At 43.4% G+C, this 23,320-nt stretch overlaps 1 protein-coding gene across 24 annotated transcripts in view; it reads right to left on the bottom strand.

The window, feature by feature from the left end:
• Positions 1 to 23,320, bottom strand: part of GPM6B (glycoprotein M6B) — a 106,340-nt gene that overhangs the window by 15,171 nt on the left and 67,849 nt on the right. For 2 of the 24 annotated variants that reach the window (XM_046940748.1, XM_046940747.1), the window contains exons 1-3: positions 12,386 to 12,545; positions 11,732 to 11,798; positions 7,297 to 7,416 (exon numbers count right to left, since the gene is read on the bottom strand). The exons of 7 other annotated variants lie outside the window; for them this stretch is intronic. In XM_046940748.1, the coding sequence (XP_046796704.1) occupies positions 7,297 to 7,416; positions 11,732 to 11,798; positions 12,386 to 12,445 (247 nt within the window). In that variant the 5' untranslated portion in view covers positions 12,446 to 12,545. Of the gene's footprint in view, positions 1 to 458; positions 4,327 to 7,296; positions 7,417 to 7,855; positions 7,963 to 11,731; positions 11,799 to 12,385; positions 12,546 to 14,034; positions 15,090 to 23,320 lie in introns of those variants that run through there. 15 more of the 24 variants (NM_001397181.1, NM_001397183.1, XM_046940757.1 and 12 more) reach the window with 10 other exon arrangements.

The raw sequence follows: 23,320 nt of genomic DNA, 5'->3' as shown, positions 1-23,320 counted from the left end.
CCGCACAGCTTCGTGCTGGAGACTAAATTCATTCCCCGCCTGGACAACAGAGCTGGTTTGATGTATTTATATAGAGAGAGATAGAGAGATAGAACTCCCCTAAAACAAAGGAAGCTTTCAAAACCAGCTAAAATCAAACGTTCCTCAAGCAGTCTTACCCAGACGCCCAGACTAGCACTGAAGCAAGACAGGATTTCTTCCCAAAAAGAAAGCTTCCTAGGCAACCTGCTTTATGATCACTCTCTGCAACCCCAAGCCAGCAAGTACCCATTACAGTATGACTGCAAACCCACAATGGTGTCTGCCTATTTCACAACCACTTTTACAAATTAGCTTGATAACACACTGATGACAAACGCAGGCCGAAGGCCCGTAAACTAAAGCTGACCAAAATAAGTTGCTTTAGTAGAAAATTGGAACTAATTTTTTTTTTTAATCTATTTATTTTAAATTCCCACCTGGCCGACACGCTGAAGTTTTCAGCTGCACATCCACTTCTATTGCAGCAGAGTAAAATGATTTAAATATGAAACTGTGCAGCACAAATACCCGCTGCTGCATCTCCCCTTTCAATGGCCATTTTGTGCAAGGCATCACTAGAACCTTTTGTGCAACTCAGCAGAATAAAAACATTTTTTGTCCCCAGGCTGGTGAGCAGCAGTTGCCATGGAGGCAGGTTAATAACAGCCCAATGATTTGCCCAGGGCTGCCTGTGATCTTGGCTACAGATTTAACACACTCTCAGAAGGAGGCCAGCTAAAACAAGGACTGAGATTATTCTCTAGGGAATGAATGCTATTAAACACACACGCACACACACACAAATATTCTTGCTAGAGGACTAAAATAAAGCGAAAGGAAAAAAGACAGGAACCAACTATTCTTTTAATCTCCTGGAAACTATCAGTCACAGGAAATTGGTAAAGGATGAACCTACATATGTACACAAATCAGCAATTGGTTGCTTAATGCATGAAGAGTAATTATATAATCTACCCAGCAGTGTATGGGCTGTTACATACAAGCAGGGGCTTAGCTATTCAATTTCCCGTGTCAAACGGCAATTGTGTGGCTAAACCTTCTTTGCTACTTTAAGTACAGCTTTAAGATTTAAACTCAGAAAAGCAAGGTAATGCAGAATTAATGGAAAGAGGTCTTAAAAAAAAACCCAAACAAACCAGCAATTCTCAGACTCTGACTCATCCTACTAAGGTCAAGATGGACTGGAACGACTATGTCTGTGCTAACAGAATGACAAAGTGCAGTACATTGGGATCAGCTAGGTGTCACGGGTAGTCCCAGGGCCTTCTCTAGGAAGTTACCACAGCAGCTCTGAAGGCCAGGCTTGAAAAGCTGAGACAGGCACACGTTCACAGAGCCATCACTCAAAGCAAAGCATGGGAAGCATGATGTAAAGTGGCCACAACACCTCCTAGACAGAAACCCAGCCTGTCCTCTAACGCCCCAGACTACTTCAAGGTTGAACTAATGCTTCTGTACCTCTGGTGAAAACCACTGATATTGTAAGGCCTGAAAAAAAAAGAAAAGGAATAAAGAAAACCTGAAACATGGTTGGAAAAGCTCTCCACTTCAGGCAATTAAGCCTCAATGCTGCAATGACCGCTTTCTGAGTTGGCTGCCACTCTTTTTCCTTAGAAGGTTGTTTTCTTCTCACATAAATCTGTCCTCCTCTTTTTAAAGATGAAGCAATAGGCACTGATTTTTTTTTCCCACTGCTTACTCCCTGCAATTGCATAATGCATTTTTAGAAGTCCTGGGATGTGGTACATCTGTCCAGGTTACACGTGGAAGAAGTGACGTGGCCTCTTCCAACTCAGAAGAGCCACCTCTACTACATTCAGCACAGGAGTCAGGAGGTAAGCGCTGAGGAGCTGCTTTCACCACAAGAGAGCTGTAGGAAACCCGAGGGAAGAAAAAGCACCAGATAACATCTTAAATGCAGTCACTGCTTGTAAATTAGGTTCATTACTACGCATCCACATGAGCCCTACATTGGGAGCACTACTCTCAATTCACATAAGAGGAGAGCTCAACACTTTACATTCATCTCCTCTTTCCCCAGCACTGAAGATTACCTAATGCCAAACACGCATAATTACCATCAGAGCCTTAAACTACCATGGATCTTTGTCAGAAAATTAACTGTAAGCCACTGAAAACAAGTGCCAGTTTTACTTTCTGACACCTACTTCATTTTTTAAAACCTCCATTCCAAACAGCTTGTGCATGGTAGGATGTACATTTCTGTACCTTACAGCATGATTGACAGCTACGGGGGAAGCAGCGAGGGATGTGGGAATATGCCAGTACCTCTGAAGGAAAACCAGCGTTTGTCTCCTTCTTCTCTGTGTGAGAATAAGACAGTATCTAGCAGTGAGATTACTTCCAGTTCTCACAGCTGTCACCCACACTAACTGCCAAGGGTCAGCAGCAGCAGTACAATAAGATATTTAGTCTTACAAGGGGGTAAGTTTAAAGCACGTGACAAATTTCCCTCCAAGCATTCACAGGGGCACTCATAAAAAGTCTCTGTGTTAAATCACTTGAAAGCCTCGGTTAAAGCTCTATTCTTACCTGTTACTGCTCTTAAATATTGCCAATTTACAAAATATAACACAGAAAGCTAAAACCCTTGTTATAAATGATGAGAAATGCTCACTCGCCGCTGTTACAGATCAAGAACATCAAAGAGACTGAAGTGGTAAGCTCAAGTAGAACACATCCCGTGTTTTCCTCCCACAGACTTCTTAAACCTCTTAAACAGAGGATCTCAAGTTCAACCTTCCCTACTTTTCTCTTTTTGTTCTCCTCCAATCAGAAGAGATGAGAATTCAGTTTCTACTGAAAGAGAGCTCTTCACGGATGCCAGAAAACTTCATGAAAGGATGTATCGGTCTACCTAGATCAAGCTGTAAATTAATACATTAATATGCTTTCCTGAGCAACGTGAATGGAATGGCGGATGAAGATGACTACCTTTGTAGACCACAGCCATCAGGGTTGCCACAAAAGGTCAGACCTGAAATCCAGCGAGACCACCATTCCATTCCTCACGGTGGCTCATGGGAGACATTTCTAGTGCCAGCACAGAGAGATCTGGGTGGCCTGATCCATCCAGTCAGCTTCAGCCTGATCTCTGCTAGTTACTAGCGGAGCTACTCAAAGGACAGTTTATCAGGCTGATTTGGTTTTTTTTCTTCTCAGTAAAGAAAACATAACAGTCATATTGTTAAAAAAAAAAAAAAAAAAAAAAAGGCCTTTTAGCAATGTAAGATCTAGATGCAATAGCATGGAGAAAGATGCTATTAAATGACACAGAAATCACTCTAAAAACAGAAATCAGTAAACATAACCCCTTTTCCAACAAATCTCAGATCCAAACTGTCACCTACAGGAAAAAAATAAGCACTCCCACTGCACGAAGCAGCAGGTTAAATTCTAAGGCCTGTTTAGTGCCAGGACAGATACTCTGAATGGTCTTTTTACAGACTTCATCTAATTTATCTTCTTCAAATTTATTGAAATACATACACTTGCCATTTATTCCATTCCCAGCCTCTGCAAGGCTCATTAAGTTCACAGGTGTTCAGAAGGCATCATTTTCAGACAGCGCAATCTATAAAATATGAATCACTACCTCCACACTCACTGCAAGCACCCTTCCCTGGTGGTTTGCTATGTGACAGTGAGGAGCTATACCTGCACGAGAAGGACATTGGCAGCCCATGAGACTGTAGCACCAGAGAACTGCTCTTGCCCAGCTTTATTCCCTTGCACAAAGGTCAGGCAAAACATTGTCAATTTTAATTCATGTCTCCTCTGTTTTACTTTTGGTCCATGAAACAATGCAAATTACACCAGAAGAAATACATTTGATTTATGCTATGGAAAAGGCCTTACTTCCAACTGGTACAAATGGGACCCCTTGAGGACGGATATTTTTTAGCTGTAAGCTACTACCAGAGAAGAAAATTAAGTAGATGCTTTAAAAAGAGACTTCTCACATAAGGAACAGCTCAAGCAGTACTGATAAAAGCTTTGGCATTATTCTTCCTGCAGCCTCATTCTAGTATTCTACTATGCAAAGCAGCCCCTTGGGACTCTCGCACAGCCTGAGCATGTGGAAGGGCTCATTGATACACAGAGCTCAGAGAGCAAACATATTGCATCAGCAAGGACAGCCTCTGGTCCAAGCTGTGCTGTAACTCTCAGCTGATGGACCATCAACTCACTGCTTAAGATGTCTGAAGACATTCTTCCTCAACCTCACCCTGACCTTCCTCCCCTCAGTTCACCTACTCCTGCTTTCTCGGAGAAACAATCAACAGGGTCAATGCGCAAGGATTTCTGCCTCAGTATCTGATAGATCAGGTGACTATTGTACACAAGCTCAAGCCAAAGAGGTGAAACAGATGAGCAGAGTGCCAGAGATACTCAAATGCCTGGACATCCATGCATACTCACTGGGAGAGGCACAACAGCACCTAAGCACTTCAGTCCGAAGGGGCACTCCAGCAGTTCTGTGAAGTATTCTGTAATGATATCAGGGTTTCCCTGAGCAAACTCCCCTCCGATCCATTTGGAGCTTGGAAGACACAATTTCTAAAGCTGACTTGATTTAATCAAGGGCAAGTATCTTACCTGGAAGATGGGAGTTGTGGATCTTAGGTCCACCTTTCTGGCAGTCATAACTGACCTCACTCTCCACCAGTCGTTAGCACATGACTTTTGCCACACTGGATTTCAGCCACTACTACCAACTGCTTCCTCAGTTGCCTCTTCCCCAGCTACAAAGAAGCAAACAGAAATACAGCCTCTCTCTACATAGGGTTAAGAGGCCAAAACCAGTGTGTGGGAGGCATTCCGCCAAGTGGGTCTAAGATTTGTTAATCCTCCATTTCAGAGAAGCCTGGGGATGCCAAGATCTTCTGAGAAGGTTCATCCAAAATGGAACGAGAGAAGTTGCAAGAAACCTGAATCGTTACTAATCCTCTGCCCTCCAACAGCCACCATGTAGGTATGTCTCCAGCTGATGTCCCACCATGCCATTTTCAAAATTTCAGCTTGCTTCAGTAAGGGTGCAAGCTGAGAGGACATAAGTTAAGGAAAAAAAAGATTCCCACAACGCAAACAACTCCCACCTCCCCTGTAACACCTACAGCTCAGCTTACATTAAGCAGCCAGCGCTAAGTATCTCTTTCTAGAGACAGAAATGCTTCCTGGAGAAAAAAAAAAGATTGTTTTAGGCATTTTGAAAGGCTCATTAAGCTTGCAGGTGCTCTGAGGATGCCTTGGCTCAAGCACTGCAGCAAATCTCACATTGATTCTACCATTATTGCTCGAGTACTTGATGAAAGCTTAAAGTGGCTGAAGAGAGACCATGCCATACATGAAGACCCTCTGACCATAGCAGATACCATGGGGATGCCTGAGCGGGGTTCTCCTAGTGATGTCCACACTGGCATCAACAGGCCAGGTGACATAGGAACAACCCACACTGCACAGAAACTCAAGAAATAAGGCGAGTTGTCAAAGCAGCTTGAGCTTGTATCTCAGCACTCCAGCCAATGTCATGCAGCAGCAGAGAGCTGCATGCCAGTGCTGAAGGGAGGTGTGTTATAGCAGGTGTGCTGTGATTAAAGCCACATTTTTCCCTGCAGTCTAAGGGAAAGACTAATATTTTCACTATGGCTAATTCATCACTGGCAAGTTGGTCTTACTCAAGACCTGCTTAGAACAGTCTTGCTGCTGCCTAGAAACCTTTTAATTTATTTAAGTGCAGCCACTTATAGCACCTTTCTTTGAACTGGCCTCTCTTGCATGGTTTGGCTTCCATCAGTAAGAGCTCTTTCTTCTTCAGCCCTTCCATGACAAGGCATCACATTTACCTACGTGTTACTGTAGGAAGCTTCCCAAGGCAGCTTGCAAAGGGTTCTGCTGCCTAAACAAGGGTTTCTATCCCCATTTAGGTGCCAGACTCCCAGCTGCCATGACAGAAGGCTGCGAGTCTCCTCTGCGTCCGGCTCATCTGTGCCAGCACATACGGACGTGTCTCAGCTCTGGGGACAGCTGACAGGGCACAAGGCCCTGATAACCAGGCACCTGGCCTGTTCCCTCCATGCTCTCCACAGACCAGGAAGGCAGCATTCATAATCTGTCACTCCTCCCTAAACCTTTTGTTCTTGTACAAAGGATCCCACATATACAGATCTGAAGTTTTGACAAGCCTACAGCCAGCCGCGAGTCTGTCACTGGATCACTTATCATAAAATAGGGCCAAAATGAATATTGATAACAAAGATGGGAGACAGAGGTCATGATTTACTAAGTACTTGCAAAAGAAAAAAAAAAAGACATTCTGAAATACATAAACATATGGATCCTAAAGAACAAACGGATATGATCACATAATGGAGGCAAATTGGTGAATGTTTCTCTTCTACTGTAGTTAAAGACTACGATACGGAGGCAGACATCTCCAGAAAACAACCTGTCATGCAGGCTTCAGTCACTCAGCTCCATGAAAAAAAGAGGACTGTTGGATGCAGATAGTTGCAAATGCTCTCTCTGAGCATTTATGCCCTTAACTCTGTAAATCCACGGCTGGAATTTTCCAATACCATTAGTCCTGTGCTTGACTTCAGGTGCCTTTCTGAGATGCTTCAAACCTAAATCCCCCAGTTTCTCAAAACAAAGCTTCAGGAAAATAAAAAACCTCTTGAAGGATTCAGGTCAGACATTGAAAGCATGTGGAATCAGAAAACAATTTTTAAAACTTCAGCTTCTGTCTTTAAAAATCTGACACACACTACATAAATCGTTTAAAGTCTGACATACCCACTACCATTTCTAGCAAGGGAAAAATGCAGGGAAAACCACATAATATTGTCTAGGAAGCATATTGTAGGAAACCAATAAATCAGATGTGCTGTCACTCATTTAGTGTCAATCAGTGCATTTGTGGCTGACCATGTGGATAGACTCATCTGCACACAAAAACCCATACCGCACCATCTCATCATTAAACAGTTCTGAAACAGGCAGCACATTTAACAGGGAGGTATCCTTCAAGCACATTACTGTCTTTCAAGCATTAACAACCAAAATTGAATGTACATCAAGTATTCATACAAAAGAACTAAACTCCTTACAGGCTTAACAAAGAAAACAAAAAACAGAACATTTCTCTTGCATTGTTAGGACTATTGCAAAGCATTAGGTTCATGCTACCATTTCTGAACTCTCCATTCCAGTTTCACCCCGCCCTTTATTTACCTTGAATCCCCAAAGGACTAACATTGCCTCTCAATGCTGGCACATGATGGTACCGGTGTGGCCTTGAACTCCTGTACATCCAGTGGTACCTGCCAATTTCCATTTCTGGTCTGGTGATCACTGCCAATTTTAGGTGGTAAAAAGTCAGTGTCACCAAAGTGTGTAGTTCAGTACTTTCAGTCATTTAACTTAAAAAATATGAGCCCATAAAAACACGTTTCTAATTACATCACTCAAATAACATAACTTTACCAAAACAAGGAAAGGACTGGGAGGAGGGGAGACAATCAACAGGGAAATGCTCATACAATTATTAAGAAGGGCTGAAGAGTTGAAACCCGTGATGGGATTTGAATTGAACACCCAGGAGAGGCCCCTCTGTTACAGCTGCCAGTCATCTCCCCCCCACCCTTGCTGCTCCCCCTCCTTGTTCACAGCATGGGGGCTCTGCTCTGGGAAGACACAGTCATGGAAAACCACATTATCCATTTTGTAAAATATTCCAAATCTAACAAAGAAAACAATTAATACAGGGCAAAACCACGAGCTTACTCGTTACCTTCTTACATAAAGAAAGTTGTGGGCTTTATCTCATGCAGGCTCTGATCATTTCCAAAAATCCACACCAAATAGGTTAAAAGAGGCTCGTTCCAAGGGTCTGCCCTTGAGGCCAGAGGTACACTCAGAGAGGACACTGCATGCACTGAAACGCAACCATTGCATGTTCACCAGCAAAGCTTTGCCACTGCTGAACACTGAGAAGCCCAAGGGCAAAATGGCGCCGGACCACTCGCACACCGACATTTCCTGCCCTCCTCCCTCACAGCACTGCTGGGCTGTCAGGGCAGTGCGGCCCAGCCATTCGTTAACACGCTCTGCAGTCCCACTCAACCACAGCTGAATGAAAACATAATTGTCGTCCCTAGCCAAAATAAACCTGACTGCACAGCATTTCAGCGAGGTTACACTGGTAGGAAGTAGTGTATTGTGAACTATGTCCAAGGCAAATCTCTGGTCTGTGTGGAACTGGGAGGGCCCTAGTCCTTCCCTCAGGTTGCTTCGCTACTTGTGTGCTGACAAGTTTGGCATGGCTGCATTTGCATACGTCAGAAGAGAAACATCTTGGCCTCACATACAAGTGGTGGATTTAGAGGTTCTCAAAATGAATTTACTCATCTTCTGGTGAATCAGCTCCATCACTAAAACAGCCTTTTGGGTTAAATCAATGTCTCTTTAAAGGAGACGTTGTGGTTTGCTCCTGGTCCGCTCTGTGCAACTCATACGCAAACCATGGAGTAGGAACCAGACAGCACGTCTTTCCCAAAAAGCATTACTCACTGAACTCATAGAATATCCCGAGTCTGCTCCACCTTGCATGGCTTATCTTTCCTTTCAGGAAAGACAAATGCCACATTTTATGAATACAATCAAATTCAGAATGTCTTGAAGCTAGCGTTCCAAAATGACAGTGCATGCTCAGGGAAACTTCTGTCACGGTATCGTCTCCTCCTGCTTACACTGGAACATTCCTGCTCATGTGATCACAAAAACCACAATAACCAAATTTGATACAAACTGGAAAACAACAGCATTGCTTGCTGGAACTTCACACTCTCTGTCCCCCTCCCCGTTCCCTGTAATATTTTAAGATGGTTATTAGGAAAAACTTCTCCAGAAGAGTGGTCTGGCACTGGAACAGGCTGCCAGGGGAGGTGGTGGTCATCCCTAGAGGTCGTCATCCTGGAGGCGTTCAAGAGATGTGTAGGTGCGGCACTGAGGGACATGATTTAGTGTACAATATCTGTGGTAGCTGGATGGCTGGAGTAGATGATCTTAGAGGTCTTTTCCAACCTTAAAGATTCTATGATTCTATGATTAGCTACTTATTGGACATCAGTAACAGATTTAGATTTAAAATTAATTAATTAATTAAAATCTGGCAAAACTTCCTCAAGGGAAAAAAAAAATCTTCAACTGCCTTGCAGCAGCATTTAGACCAAATCCTTGGAAACAGAAGGGCCTCATCCTAGCAGTCTGTAGCCCACAACTTGAGACTTCTCCTGCAGCAGCTACAAAAACCACTTGCTGAAAGCAGCCGATGCCACTGCAGGCACTACCTGTGATGGGACTGGTATAAAACCCTGATGCATGGAACTATCACATGAACTTTGCAGCATCTTTCCTGTAAATGAGAATATTCTGTGAGGGTTTTCTAATTTTACAAAAGCAGGACTCATTTCATAGGGCAGTGGGTTAAATTGCATATAAAATCTCAGTGTTTCCACTGCTCTCTGAAGAATCGCTCAGCATCTGGCCACTTGGTGGCCTCTGCTGCATACCGGGAATGACTCCCCAAGTCAGACAGAATCTTCTGGTGATGTCTCTGAGCCCCACACAGGCCCACTCATGCAAAACTACTACCAGGTCAGATGCCCCAAAGGCTTCAATGGTGTACAACTACTGCACACAGTAAGGAAGAAATGGACTTTAGTGCTGCACCCCAAAAATTCAAGAAACGACGTGGGGCTTTTGTTTGTTTGGTTGGTTGGTTGGTTGTTTTTTTTAGGAATGAGCTATACAAGTGGTATTTTTGGGTAATGCTCTTCATGCACAGCCATGATCACTGAAGCAACTTTCTGTGGAGCTGGCTTTCAGGGATAGCTGCTGGTTCTGCATGGAGTAAGACTGACAGCGTTGGTGGTAGCACATACTCACTGATGGCAACTGGGTGTTCAGCATTCATTTTGGATGAATCACTTCACATGCCTGCAGGAGGATTCCTGGTGTCCAGTGTGTTTGATGTACGGCTTTAGAGGAAACAAACAGTTTGGACTTTCACCTGCAGCAGCTGATGAAGCACCCCACAGTCCATGGGAGTGAAGAGAAGGTTTTCACTGCGGCATTATGGTCTGACAGCCTGGTGACAAACACTGAGACAGCAGCAGGGCTGGCCAGAAAATGGGGAAAGGCTGAAGAAACCGAATAGGGATCTCCTCTCCAATCTCTGCTCTCTTCTCCTACTGCAATCTATTGTCAACAGATATCACCATCTGGGTTTCTTCCCCCGTTACCATATACCATGACACATATGTCTAGTTTTTTGTGCTTCCATGAGGTCATTCAGGCAAATATGAGTACAGTCTCTGAGCATTTTTCAGCCCCTTCCTATTTAGAAACCAAATCCTATTCATTAAAACCTAAATCACTAAGCCTGCCAAATTATTATCCCCAGAATATAATGTGTCCCAGATTCTCCCTAGGCTGGACCTCTCTTCCTGCAGCTGTATCTTCAGGGACTTACACTAAAGCAGTTATTATTTTCTGAGGGTCTGAAGCACCAATAAACTGTTTCAAATAGGAAAAAATATGCAAAGTGCTAAAGATCTTTAAATGTCTTGACAGTTCTGAAAGCACTGTGCGAGTCTCACATTAGGGAATACTTTTGAAAACTTTGGCTAGTAACCATAACATGTAAAAGAGATGCTTTTATTTTCTCTTCCAATTTGCTGTAATGAAAGATACATCTATCAGTGACACATAAAAATGTTGTAAGTTCACTGATTAAAAAGAACTTCACTGAAAGTGAAATAAACATACACATTGATGTAATTCTTTCTTAAGTCACACTTCGGTGTCTCTGTTCATACTGCCTCACACAGTTGCACAGTTGTGTTCAAGAGAAATGTTTTCTGTATTTTTGGCTAGCACATATTTGTCTAGTTAGAGTTTAATACTGGAAACATAGCTTTGTGTAACATGAAAATAATAATCGAAGCTCACAGCCATGGCTGTGCACAAGGTCGCCTTTCATCAATAGTTTCTTCTCAGGGAACAGCCAATTAAAATAAACCTTTGGCACAGCTGTTCAGGTTGGCTTTCATTATTCCTCAGTACAGCATATGCAATTTGAACATCATATGTATCCACACAAGGAAACCGTTCCCTCGTATAATGGCTTTCTTCCATACGCAATTGGTAAATTCAGCATGGCTATCCACAGCCTTTTCTTTTTGGTTGGTTCCGGTGTGTGTGTGCATATATATATATATATATATATATATATATATGTATATATATGTATTGCTTTGGAATTTTGCAGCTTAGTAATATTTTTCTTAGTTAAATGAAAAGGGAAACTTCTTGTCTCTGTTGATGTGTATCAGGATCTATATCCTTCATTGCTGATGTAGAATGGCATTTCGTTTTTCTTATTTATTCCACCTCAGTAAATCTGCCTGCTCAGTCCTCACGTTTTGATTTAATTTAATGCCTGCAAGATAAACCCTGTCATTTGTAATAATTTGTAAACCTTCATCTTTAAAATGCATCCAATCTGTCCTGCAGCCCTGTAAAGTATCTGCTAAACATTTTGTTTGAGCTTGCTCATGGTGTTCTCTGATAAGGGCTGCTGATATACAATGCAAAGCTGACTTACTTCTTATCTCCATCAGCATGGATGTTGCTCCATTTCCAATCAAAAAACTGGGGCAGCAGCCACTCATCTGGGTGCAGAGAAACAAATGCCTGATAAGTGCTGAATCCAACAGCTGGGCAGCATCATTGCCTGAATCAGGCAGGGGACTCACAAAAATAATTATGAAAATATAAAATCAGAATTCCCATACAATTTAGAACAACTTCAGAAATGTAAATAAGACCAATTGTTTTTGTTTATCAGTTGGCAAGTATTCATGAAGAACATCAGCTTGTGTAAATCTAGACTATACTGAAGTAGAAAATGGAAGGCCATCCACGTTTGCAACAGGGGTGGGTAGCACAACCAGTAACTGTGGGACACCATTCTCCAACATGGCTGTATTAAATGCTTGAACACAAGGCAGACCTGGCTGTTCCTCCTCAGCTTCTGGGTAGTTTCACTCCCCAGCACACCCTTTCAGAGTAAAGAGAGCCCTTTATGCAGATAGCCTGCAGTTCCATCCCTGGTTCCTCAAAGTATTTATTCTGTATAATTGCAGTCCATCATTAATGATGCCCCGACATTAAAAATCACAGCCTGGAAACCTGTTGTTTAAAACTGTGGAAGCAGAGAAAACCTCTTAGATGAAAAAATACTTGAGCTAATACCTACCTGAAGATTCCTTCTCTGGTATTTGGCAGTGCAAAGCACAGTGCATGTGAATCTGAACATCCAGAACACTCAGGATCTTTTACTGCTCAGTATCAGCAATAGTAACATCTTTCAAACCCCTATGACTTTGGTTTATTTCATCTCCTTGGACTTTGCATTTCATTTCTGGAAGGAAGAGTTAAAATACTCTGCAATAGCTCTTTGAGTGCTTCAACCTGTCATAGTTGCCTTGCAACCAGTAGATCTAGGACACTCCATATAGGACAGCCATTGCAGTAACTTCAGGTGTGATCCGAAAGGAAAAAGGTCTTGCAAACTAGAAGGCATTTTGGCCATAAAAATTTAGGACAAGAAGCCTGGACAGTAAATGAATGCTGTTTTTGAAGGATTCAGTTGCTGTTCTACATGCCCAGAGAAAGCAGCGACATTTTCCAGGACATCTTCCATTTCACAAAGAGAAGAAGCTCACTTCCACCATGACAGCTGCTGGTAGAAGAGCCCTTTTGCAGAAGCCTGCCATGTCACATAGGCACCTGATGCTGAGTCCATCTGGAAACCTTACCGCACTACAGCATCCCAGCATGATGGAATACCTGACCCCCAAAGCCCAACAAATCTCACCTCCTCTCTATCTGCGCCTCATGGGGATGTGAGCTACTTTGCTACTTAAAGTGCAATTGAGTGTTTCAGCTTTCTGCATTTAATTCCCTGCAAAAAATAGTTGGAAGTTAACTGAATGGGGAAAAAAAGGGTATAGTGTGAGAGACCGCGTGTCAGTTTTAAAAATTAAGGAACTGTCAGAAGCAAAGCCTGGAAGTGTTACATAAATACACCTATGTAACATAACAAAGTATGAAATTATCACAGAAAAGCCAGGAAATGGTGATAAAATTAAAGAAAGGAAGTTCCCCAGCTTGCATCCGATGAAAACAGCAGATCAACCATATTGACTCGGTAACAGATTTACTGTTCTACGTGCTGTGCTTTCACTCTTGCCAAATCAAAGGGAAACTACCAACTCATCCTGAACGCACATTTTGTTTTGCACAGCTGCTAATGCATACAGAAATTTTCTTTGGTGTTTACTGTCAGGAGTTGTAACTGTTTAAAAGAAACTCATCAATCAGCAGAGAAGAAATCAATGCACTTCTCAAATAATAATCCACGAGCTCAAGGTGGGTTTTCAGCCAAGGTATTTAGGACATTTTGTACATTAATTACTCAAAAACTACCGTGAGGTGGGCTACTGCCTACATACACTAATGGCTTTCAGAGTTTAATCTCTCATCAGTGGAACTCCTTTGGTGAAATCCCTAAGGGATTATGTAGTACTGTCTAATCACTTGACAAATTTCATTTACTTGAAACTGAAGCTAGGTTTGAATTATACAAAGCGTGTAGGAGGGATCAAATTCAAAGCAGGAAAACAGAATCTAGACAGGACCAGATTTATCATGAAGCTCATATCTGAACTGTTTAACAATAAATGAAACAATTTCCCCAGAGAAACGTATCAGTTGTGTATCAGCCGCATATGCCTACGAGACACTCAAATTGCTTACAAATGACATACAACGTAGCATGAATCAGGAAAAAATAAGTGGAAATGTTAATAATTTTCTATCATCTAACAAAAAAGAAAAACTTACTGCTCCGATTCGTACAGCGGGCTGCTGCACTAAAAAGATGGTTACTTGGCAGAAATTACATGCTGCAGAAACACATAGGTGGATCTACGCTCTGAAGTTGAGCCCTGCGACCCAAAGGCATCACCTGTACCGCTGGGTGAGCGGAGCCCCACTCCTGTGCACTGCCACCTCCCTGCTGCAGAATGGCCACCGTTGGCTCGTGTTCCCCACTAAATAGCAATTCTCAGTGGTTGGACACGTCCTGAAGGCTAATGCCGTGAAAGCCGTGGCATTATTCTCTGTTATCGCTGCACAGGCAGATCTCCACATAAACAAAATCTACCAGAAGACACCACAGAAAATGAAAAGGAACTTAAAATGATGCGTAGCCCTCAGCAGCAAGCTAGCAACGTGAAGGTTGTGCGATGCTGTAATCCTGTGTGTGTTCCATAACCGAGGTCCCCTCTGCCAAGCCCCGCTACATGGCTGGTCCCAGGGAAACACCGGGTTACGGCTCTGAGAAGGACACCCAACAAACACAGCCCCACGCTATCTCCACAACCCAAATTCACCAAAACCTATTGAGTACGCAGCAGCAACAAGACTTCTTTTGCAAAAAAAATCCCTTTCGCTCCACTCAGGAAGGGCTCAGAGCCACCGCACACACACAGAGACAGACAGACAGACAGACAGACAGCCACTCCATCCATCTCCACACAGAGCTAACGGAGGCAGCGCGGGCTGTTTCAGAGCCCCGCTCACAAGTGACCCGACTGGCCCCATCCCCTCTCAGCGCCCTCAGCGAGCAGATTTAAACAGGCTATTGTTCGATCCCCGGGTACCTTTTTTCTCTTGGCTTTGTTCCGCGTTTTCCTCTGCTGCAGTTTCCATGGCTGGCTTCATACCATCCACCAAAAATGCCGCCCCCCGCCCCCCGGCACAGGCGCTTTCCCCTCGCCTCCTTTCCCGCTCCCTATTGACGGCAGCGGCGATGGAGCGCCTCTGTTCTCCCTCCCGCGGATCACAGCCCCTTCCACATCGCCCAGGCTCTTGTCAGCTTCGATCTCGCTCCACTCACTGGCCCGCCCGGCGCCGTGCCAGTCGCCGCTCCACCGTACGTCACCACCGGCCCCAGCTATAAGAGAACCCCCGGTGCCCCTTCCCCGCTGTGAGCCGCGGCGAGGGCAGAGGGGGTGAGGAAGAAGGGAGCCCCCGGACAGCGTCTGCAAGGGGTGCCCAGGTCGGGGAGCAGCCTTTGGGGCTCGCTTTCCCGTGGGAGTCGGCCGCCACGCCGTACATTTTGATTCATCCCACACACCCCCTGCCCCCGAAAGGAATGGGTGAGCAAAGCGAGTTGGCCTCCCTGGCTGAGTCCTGCTCACAGAGGGCATAAACACATGTGAGAGAGGGATAAGAGCAAGAGCACCTATGTGTATAAGGAAAACCTAAATTCTGACTCAAAAGCACAATGGAAAAAAGGAAACACACACACACACAACAACCCAGCAGGCAGAAGGGAAACAGGCTTGCATGACCTAAGATCTGTGTGCAATATTGTAAAGGATAAAATGTTTAAGGAAACAGAGCTTGGAGTTTTAAAAGGATGTCTGCTGTTTAAGACCTAAAGCCAAGCATGAAACTCATAGAAGCATAGAATGGTTAGTGTTGGAAAGGACTACCCAGCCTCAACCCCTGCCGTGGGCAGGGCTGCCCCCCACCAGCTCAGGCTGCCCAGGGCCCCATCCAACCTGGCCTTGAGCGCCTCCAGGGATGGGGCACCACAGCTTCTCTGGGCAGCTGTGCCAGCACCTCACCGCCCTCTGGGTAAAGAATTTCCTCCTAACATCTAACCAAAATCTCCCCTTTTTAGTTTACAACCATTCCCCCTTGCCCTATCACCATCTGTCTGTGTAAGTCAGTCTCCCTCCTGTTCATAAGCTCCTTTTAAACACTACGAGGCCATGATGAAGTCTCTCCAGAGCCTTCTCTTCTCTAGGCTGAAGAACTGCAGCTCCCTCAGCGTCTCTCCACAGGACAGGTGCTCCAGCCCTCTGATCATCTTTGTGGCCCTCCTCTGGACCCACTCCAACCACTCCGTATCAGTGAGAAGATCACTGCCAACAAGGCCATGTCTGATAACTCCCCTGCTCCCCTACCTCCAAAGCAAAGCCAGAAAGTGGCATCGGGCACTCCTCTGGCCCATGCAAGTATTATTTAACTTCCAAAACCCAGGACAACATATTTAAGGCACTGTATTAAGGCTAATTACCTTGTCCATCACCCTGCTTGTCTGTGGCCTAACAGCATGCCGTGCTGCACATCACAGCCATGCCCAAGGGGACCCCCTGTTGCAGGCAGGGTAGTGAAGCACCCAAGGAGTAATTTGCTTTGTAATCTGGTAGGTTTCAGTGGTTCACAGCCTCTCTAGCTAATTCTGCAGGCTGCAAAGACATTGGGCAGATTCAGCAAATGCTGAAGATGTAAAACCTACAAGCTGTGTGTTCCATATAACAGATTCAACCAGGAGAGTGGGAAGAGGGAAGCAGTCCAAAAATTTTTAGCTGCAATTCAGCCTTTTCTGACTAAAGTTCCTACACCCACAATTTTGCTGTGCATTTTTATTTCTACAGATGTTGAGTGACAAGCAGAAAAAGCCTCAGACCCAGCCTTTAGAGAAAGTTCCCTTCTTTCAGAAGAAACCAGCACACAATTTTCCTCTCTTACCACTGTCGCCACAGCAGCAGCTGAGCAGCAATGCCCAAAGCAAAGTAAGGAGCATACCATGTCCCAACCCTACCAAGAGATCTCGTGCTTCTCACTTATCCTAAGATTTCATAGCATAGCACCAGGACTTGATACCTATCAGGCATTTGCCAAAAAACCTAAAGGAAGAGTCTGGGATCAAAGCTTTTATCTCAGCAGAACTCCTTATAAGAAGGATGAAATAATTTGTAGAGAAGATGAAGTTTCCTCAGGAGCCCACGTGCTGGGCTCCTGCAGGTAATCAAATCAGCAGTACCAGCAGAAACCTCACCACAGGTGCAAGGCTTAATTTTCCAGTCTCCTGTAATGCACACATAGCAGTCCATGCACATTAAAGTCCCTGTCCCAGTACAACCTTGTGAAGCAAACATGCTCCTTCAAGAAAGTAGCTGAAACGGAAAACTGTATGTGATATGCTTGCCAAGTTGCTTGAACCATTACTAAAAGTTTTTCAAATTCTGTAGCCAAAAAGGAAAGGACTTCATTAGATTTGGGATAACGGTTATGTAAACTTTCTATAAAGAGGGTTTTTATTCCATTTAGCATCACTAAGATAGAAAATACACAACAAACACATCCTTACTTGCTGGAAGTCATACCAACTTCAGCCACTGGTAAAACCAGTAGACTGTTTCTGACATTGAAATTCCCTTCTTGGAACTTCTCATCATTCAGTCCATCCACCTCCTCTCAGATGCAACAGTCTAAAGGTCATTAAGAAAGTGAGGTATAGACTGTCACATCTGTGAGGGCTCAAACCTTGCTTCTGACTACCCCAAGTTACAAGAAGCCTGTTCAAAAACTAATCCAAGTGATAGAATTTTAAAACATTTAGTAGTATAAACATACAGAAAATACAAACGTCACCCAAATCTTCCTTTCTTTAAACAGAAAATACATTAGGCAGGACTTTTGGTTCTGCCTTTGGAGGAATCCTGCTAACAATCCCCTTTTTCCCTCTGTCAGAGAAGATCTACACCTACAAACAACTGTACGCTTTCCTGCTGGCAAGCAGATTTTGTTGGGCAGGCTCAAGACTTCAGAGCAGATGTCTTATAAATACAAAACTAAGAAGCTAGGATGCTATTTTCCCCTACTTTCTCCCATGATAACCTCTTCCCCTAACAAGCAATGCAGAAGTAAGCGCACAATACCAAAACTAACTTGACAAGAGCTTGAACAGAAGATTTCAGAAGTCATCAATCTAGTCTATTCAGAATCATTAGTTTTTCTAAATCATCCTCTAAAAGCTTTAAAGAGATGCTTGAGTGTAATGCTCTCTCCCACTGCTGACTGCTTTCCTGGTTGCTGGATCACACAATGAGTTTAAGGACTTATCATCTTAAGCCATTTCTTAACCTTCCAGCTTGTCTGATAACAAAGCAGATATAAAGCATACACTACCTCCTCCAGTATAAACATGGGTATGAATCTCATGCATCAAGTCTTAACTTGAGCTAGCAAGTTGTGCTCATCTCATCCAGCCATCATAGAATCTCATCCAGCCATCATAGAATCATAGAATGGCTTGGGTTGAAAAGGACCACAATGATCATCTAGTCTCAACTCCCCTGGTATATGCAGGGTCGCCAACCACCAGACCAGGCTGCCCAGAGCCACATCCAGCCCAGCCTTGAATGCCTCCAGGGATGGGGCATCCACAACCTCCTTGGGCAACCTGTTCCAGTGCGTCATCACCCTCTGAGTGAAAAACTTCTTCCTAATATCTAACCTAAACCTCCCTCGTCTCAGTTTAAAACCATTCCCCCTTGTCCTATCACTATCCACCCTCATAAATAACCGTTCCTCCTCCTGTTTATACACTCCCTTCAAGTACTGGAAGGCCGCAATGAGGTCTCCACGGAGCCTGAAAATAATTCAGAATCCTGGCAGACATAACCCCAGGAAGAACAGCAGTGGAGCAAACATATGAAAGTACTGCAGATCAAGTGGCATTTACTGCAAAATGGCACTGAAGAGGTTTTACTTCATTTTATCTAGTTAAAAAGAAAACATTTAATCACTTTGTTCAGTCAAGTAAAGCAATACCACCTCAAAAGTTTAAAATTCTGTTCAAAATCCAATTCCATTCAGACGCCAATTCTTTCGAACACCTATCTTTAATGTCACTGAATCTACGTTGTTTACATTCCTGAAGGCCAAGGAGCTCTATCATAAGCTAATGAAAATTCCTTAGAAAGTTTAAGAAGAGCACATTTTTGCTTCACAGAACTGTAACAGTGTTCCCACATAGTTCAAGAATAATTTGAGATCATTCTCTGAGATCTGAGACTCTAAAGGTAAAATTCAAAGCCTGTCCCTCAGACAAGACTGATGTATTCCAAACAACTTATTTTAAAGGCAACTTGTAGCATACGTATTTTAGAAAGCATGTAAAAATATTCAAGAGAAGAAACAAACAAACACATAAGCAGTCACTTGGTGCACCTCAGTGTAACTACCTGTGTTCAGTTCTGCTTTTTTTTTTTTTTTTCAAGGGGAAATGGTTTTAAGTTGAAGGAGAGAGGATTTAGGTTTGGATGTCAGGGCGAAGTTCCTTGCCATGAGAGTGGTGAGGTGCTGGAACAGGCTGCCCAGAGAGGTCGTGGATGCCCCATCCCTGGAGGCACTCAAGTCCAGGTTGGATGGGGTCCTGGGCAGCCTGGTCTAGTATTACATATGAAGGTTGGCGGCCCTGCCTGTGGCAGGGGGGTTGGAGCTTCATGATCCTTGAGGTCCCTTCCAACCTGAGCCATTCTATGCTTCTATGATTCTGCTTTAGAGCAGTTAACCGTGGCGTGGGTATAAAACCAACTCTCAATGCTTATGCAAAAGCAAACAAATTTTCCACGGGGATAAAATTAAAGCACAATGACAGGTTTGTAGTTGTACAGTAGTCATGTACCTAGCAACTACTTAAAAAGAAATAATCTGGGACCCATTCTTCAGCCATATTAGATTACTAGGAAAACGAAATCCTAATTAATAATCTCATGAACAAATAATAGTGAAAAAAACCTGCACTTTTACCACAGCATAAAATACAGACTACTAAAAAATACGAGTTCGCACTGCAGTTAGGAATTGCTGTCTAGGATTTCTGGACAAAGGCAAAACTAAATGCTTGAGCCTGGAGAGTTATCTTTTCAAGCAAAGGAAATTGCTGAGTTCACAGATGCAGGTGGTCCAGGAGGGTGAACAGAGCTCAGCAGTGTGAAGGTGCCAGTCCTGCAACCCCGTTCCTCCAGCCACACTGAAAACGGCAGTGACTGCTGCCAAGCAAAACACCTGGCAGCAGGCCTGCAAAGATGATGTTCTGTTGTTGGGTTTCATACATTTCTGTGGCTGGCCTGCTACCATACAGCTGGATCACGGCTTCGGTCCACTGCATTGTCTCCACTGGAGAGAATCATAGGCAGTAAACAGCCTGAATTTGGAACACAGACAGATGGCTTTATTTGTAACAAAAAGAAAAAGAAACCTTACAGATTGAATAGGTAGTTCTATATAGCTTTTCCAGTATCTAAGCCTTGGACAGCTTCAAGTCCTAGTCTCAAACAATGATCAAGTGGCAGAGATGTGAAAGGGACCAAAGATAAAATCCCAAGAGCCATAATCAAGGTTAAAATGAAAGCAAAAGTAGATGACGTTCTCAAGCAGATGGAAAATCCATTTCTGCTTATGAAAGGCAGGCAAGAGTACGTAAGTAAGTAATTAAAGAAAAAAGGTTAGATATTTTTTCTTTAGCCAGAGTAATGGATTAAGAATGTGGGGGCTTTTTTGTTTGTTTGTTTGTTTTTGGGGGGGAAGAACTGTAAGCATTATTTGAAAACAGACTGGGAAAGAAAATTCAGAGCCCTGACACAGGAATATAAATCACACTGAAGACTTTTGAGGGAAAGCAGTAAACATTAAAAAGGACTACATTTGAAATTCACCTACAGTAACATCACATCCTGCACCACTCTGGTGCAAGGAAGCAGCACCAAAGCAAAGTCAGAACCATGCTGACAAATTGGAGCCATTCACACAGCAGTTGAAGGAGCTCAGAAACAAAGAAATAGAAACGAAATGAAAACATTACGTGAAACTAGTAGACATACACAGAGTATAAATAAATATCAAGAAGAGAAAACCTACTTAAACATAATAAAAAGAAGATGCAGTTGAAAGGGAAAACTGACTGAATTTCAGGCAAACTTCCTGGTATCAAACAAGCCTCTAAGGGAACCAATGAAATCTTCTCTCCCCTGGGACTTCTAAAACCAGTAGAGAGAAATGTAATGGATATTCTGAAGAGATGAGAGAATCTGGCAGTACGCACTGCTTGCTGTAACAGATATTCAGACTGTATTACAGACTGAGCAAGAATCACCCCATAGCCACTCACATTCCTCGTCGAGTGAAAACAAGTGCAGTCACATCCTCACACTTACACATTGACAAGGCTTAGCAGACACCACCTGGGTATGACAAAGACTATGAAAAAAAACAAAAGCAAAGACAACCCACTATCTCCCCCAGTAGCAGCTGTCACTCAGCAAGCAGCACACAGAGCACCAGCCCTGACAGTTGTCGTCATCTTCTCCAGCTCAACAATTTTACGGCAGTATATAGAGTTTCCTACAAATGTAATGTGTAACAGGATTCAAATCCTTTAAATTTATAATTAGGCAGCAAAAACAAGGTTTGAGTTATCCAATCATCTACGCATTTGCCATTCGCACAGCAGCAATATCCTTACATACATGGCTAATATATACAGCCTTCCAACAGTGCTTCAAACAGTCCTCCATCATTTTAAGGCCTAGGTTCTTCATTTTGGCACGCACTCCACCTTTTTTTGTGTGCTGTCACTTTCACGACAGAGTTGATTCTCAGCTGCCATTCTTGCTTCTCCATCCCTTTGCCTTGAGCAATGATTTCATAAGCAGGAATGCTGCAGTGCAGGAGGAAACTGATAATGCTCCCATTCTTTGTCTTCACTCCCTTAATTCTGTACCTTAGCCCAATGTACTTTGCTTTTGCTATGAATCACCTCCTCCAATACTGCTAGAAAATCCTGCTGCCACCACAGAAAACTTTTTTTTTCTTAATTCTTTACATTCCTTAATTCTTGGACATACTGAAATAGCATCCTAGGTGCTTTTGTCACACTTGCTTAGCACATCTACATCAGTGTCTCCTCTGCTTGTAGAAGAGCTACTTCTACTACGGTTGTGTGAGGCAGCACAAGTGTCATTACAATGCACTCCTGCCTATATGGCTGCTTAGTCTCAAAACACGTGAAAGTTTGAGACAGAATCCATACTGAGAAGCTATGAATTCAATTTTTCTTTCATTATCTATCTATAAATAAATCTAAACTTCACTGAGTTCAGTCTTGACAAAAAAACTTACTCTTCTGCTGCACAAAGTTGGATTTAATCAGATAATCCTGTGTTAACTTCACATCCAGTTCTGATTTTGAAAACTGCCCTCCCACTCTTCGCATAGACTTCAGCATCCCACCTACAATCTCTCATCTATTCAGTGCTCGTTTTGTTCTTCAGTCCTGGCCTCAGTCCAGCCTTTTCAAAAAGCATGGAAAAAGCAGAGAAGTATAAAGAAGCACAAAACCCGCCTGCTCCCCAAAAAGAAACCAAGAGGCACTCATTATAAAAGTTACCCCATGTTGGAGGAGATTGGGGTGAGACAGGGATGAAGAAGATGCCTCCTGAATTTCCTGAGGGATACTGTGCATGAACCCTACATGCACGTATATGCAGAAAGCTTACATGTGAGTATACACACATACACAAAGAAAACATACGTGTGATTATGCATATTTATAGTGAGCAAAAAACCTTATCGGCGTAACTGGAATCATAACATAGACTAAAAACTGCTTTAGACAGCCATACCATAGGTCTTATACCTGGACAGTGAACGTATTGCTGAGCATCATCACACTTCTCCAGTCTCTTCCAGTTAAAGGCCTCAGACCACTGATGAAGGTCCCTGCTCCCCCTTGCGCTGCCTTGCTTTTGTTGCTTCAGAAAGGAGAGAAGCAGAGAGGACTGAGTAATCCCAAATCTGTCTTGAGTTCACGGAGACCTGAAGCAACCACTGAGGGCACTGTGTCTGAGCACCTCACCTCAGCATATCAGGCTAAGCCTGGTCCCACTAATACTGGTCTAAGTTGCTCGTTGCTTCAAGACTCCCTCATGGATTGTGTGGCACTTGTGTGACAACGTTTTAGGAAAGCCCACCTGATCCAGCAGTCAGTCATAATGTTGGCATAAAAGAGAGCATCAAAATAATGACTGGTACAATATATTGAAATTCAGTGTCTAAAGGTTCAGTGCTCTGTAAGTCACCATTACTGTAGCTATGCCACTGCTCCTGAAAACTCCCATTTCAGTGTAATTAAACAGTACTTTGGGAAAGATCCTGGCCTGCTTATGTTTGCAGCTGTGGACAGCCTGCTGAATTGCAAATATATTTTCTGTTCACATACAAGACGCTGGTCATGAAACCCTCAGTTAAGATACCAACTGAAGGG

The sequence above is a fragment of the Gallus gallus genome, chromosome 1, assembly GCF_016699485.2.
Source record: "Gallus gallus isolate bGalGal1 chromosome 1, bGalGal1.mat.broiler.GRCg7b, whole genome shotgun sequence".
NCBI classification, from domain to species: Eukaryota; Metazoa; Chordata; class Aves; order Galliformes; family Phasianidae; genus Gallus; species Gallus gallus.
Note: the sequence above shows the minus strand (reverse complement) of the source record. Positions and strands in the feature narration are given on the sequence as shown.